Source organism: Charadrius vociferus, unplaced genomic scaffold (assembly GCF_000708025.1).
Source record: "Charadrius vociferus isolate BGI_N301 unplaced genomic scaffold, ASM70802v2 scaffold1207, whole genome shotgun sequence".
Lineage (NCBI taxonomy): Eukaryota > Metazoa > Chordata > Aves > Charadriiformes > Charadriidae > Charadrius > Charadrius vociferus.
Window position 1 is genome coordinate 14,778 of NW_009649209.1, and position 1,180 is coordinate 15,957.

The window sequence follows — 1,180 nt, forward strand, 5'->3', positions numbered from 1 at the left end:
CGCCCGCACCGCGCTGCTCCACAGCGGCGGCGCCCCGCCGTCCGACGCCCGCACCGTCACGTTGTACGCCGACACCTCCTCCCGGTCCAGCTCCTGTGCAGTCACCACGCTGTAGTAACTGCCCCGCGAGCTCCGCAGCTGGAACGGGACGCCGCCGTCCAGGGAGCACCGCACGTCGCCGTTGGCCCCCGAGTCCCTGTCCTGCACGTGCAGCAGGGCCACCACCGTCCCCGGCGTGGCGTCCTCAGAGATCTCACTCAGCGCCGACCGCACAGAAATATGGGGAGCGTTGTCGTTCACGTCGTTCACCGTGACTGCGACTTTCGCCGTGTCGAAAAGCTCTCCTCTGTCCCTTGCCTGCACCTCCAGTTCGTACGAGTCACCTTCCTCGAAGTCCAGAGTTCGCACCAGTGAGATCGCTCCGGTTTCGGCGTCCAACTGGAAAATCTGTGCGGCTTTCTCTGTGATTTTCTTCAGCGAGTATTTAACATTGCCGTTCATCCCTTCGTCGACATCGGTGGCCGTGACAGTGACCAAAGTGGAGCCCACGGGAACGTCCTCTGGCACACGCACCGTGTACTCCGCCTGGCTGAACACGGGCGCGTTGTCATTCGCGTCCAGCACCGACACGCGGATCCGCGCCGTGCCCGTCCGCCTCGGCTCTCCGCCGTCCATCGCCCTCAGCACCAGCTCGTGAAACGCCGCCTCCTCCCGGTCCAGCGCCTTCGCCAGCACCAGCTCGGGACGCTGGTCCCCGCCGGGGCCCTCCTGCACGGCCAGCGAGAAGTGCTCGTCGCCGCTCAACTCGTAGGTCTGCACGGAATTCGCTCCCACGTCCGGGTCGTGAGCCTCGGGCAGGGGAAACCGCGACCCTGGGGCTGTCATCTCGCTCATTCTCTCCTCCAGTTCAACATTCCTGAAGCTGGGGGCGTTGTCGTTAATGTCCGTGATTTCCACTTCGATTCTGTAAATTTGCATTTCCCCATCCACGATCACCTCACAGCGGAGCACGCATTGCTGCACACTCTCGCACAGCTGCTCTCTGTCTATCCTCTCCGCCGTCACTAAATGTCCCGTCTTCCCGTGCAGAGCGAAATTCTGCATCCTGCCTTTGTTCAAAATGCGGACACCGCGGTCGTGCAGCGCCGGCTGCTCCAGCCGCAAGGCTTTGGGCACCGCG

At 63.5% G+C, this 1,180-nt stretch overlaps 1 protein-coding gene across 1 annotated transcript in view; it reads right to left on the bottom strand.

Moving 5' to 3' along the window:
- The window catches only part of LOC104289953 (protocadherin gamma-A10-like), a gene marked incomplete at its 5' end in the record, with an annotated part of 14,137 nt that extends 12,971 nt beyond the window's left edge, over window positions 1-1,166 (bottom strand). Inside the window, one exon of the mRNA XM_009888985.1 lies at window positions 10-1,166. Within this exon, the coding sequence (XP_009887287.1) occupies window positions 10-1,166 (1,157 nt within the window). The remainder of the gene's footprint in view (window positions 1-9) is intronic.
- Between the last annotated feature and the right edge of the window lie 14 nt (window positions 1,167-1,180).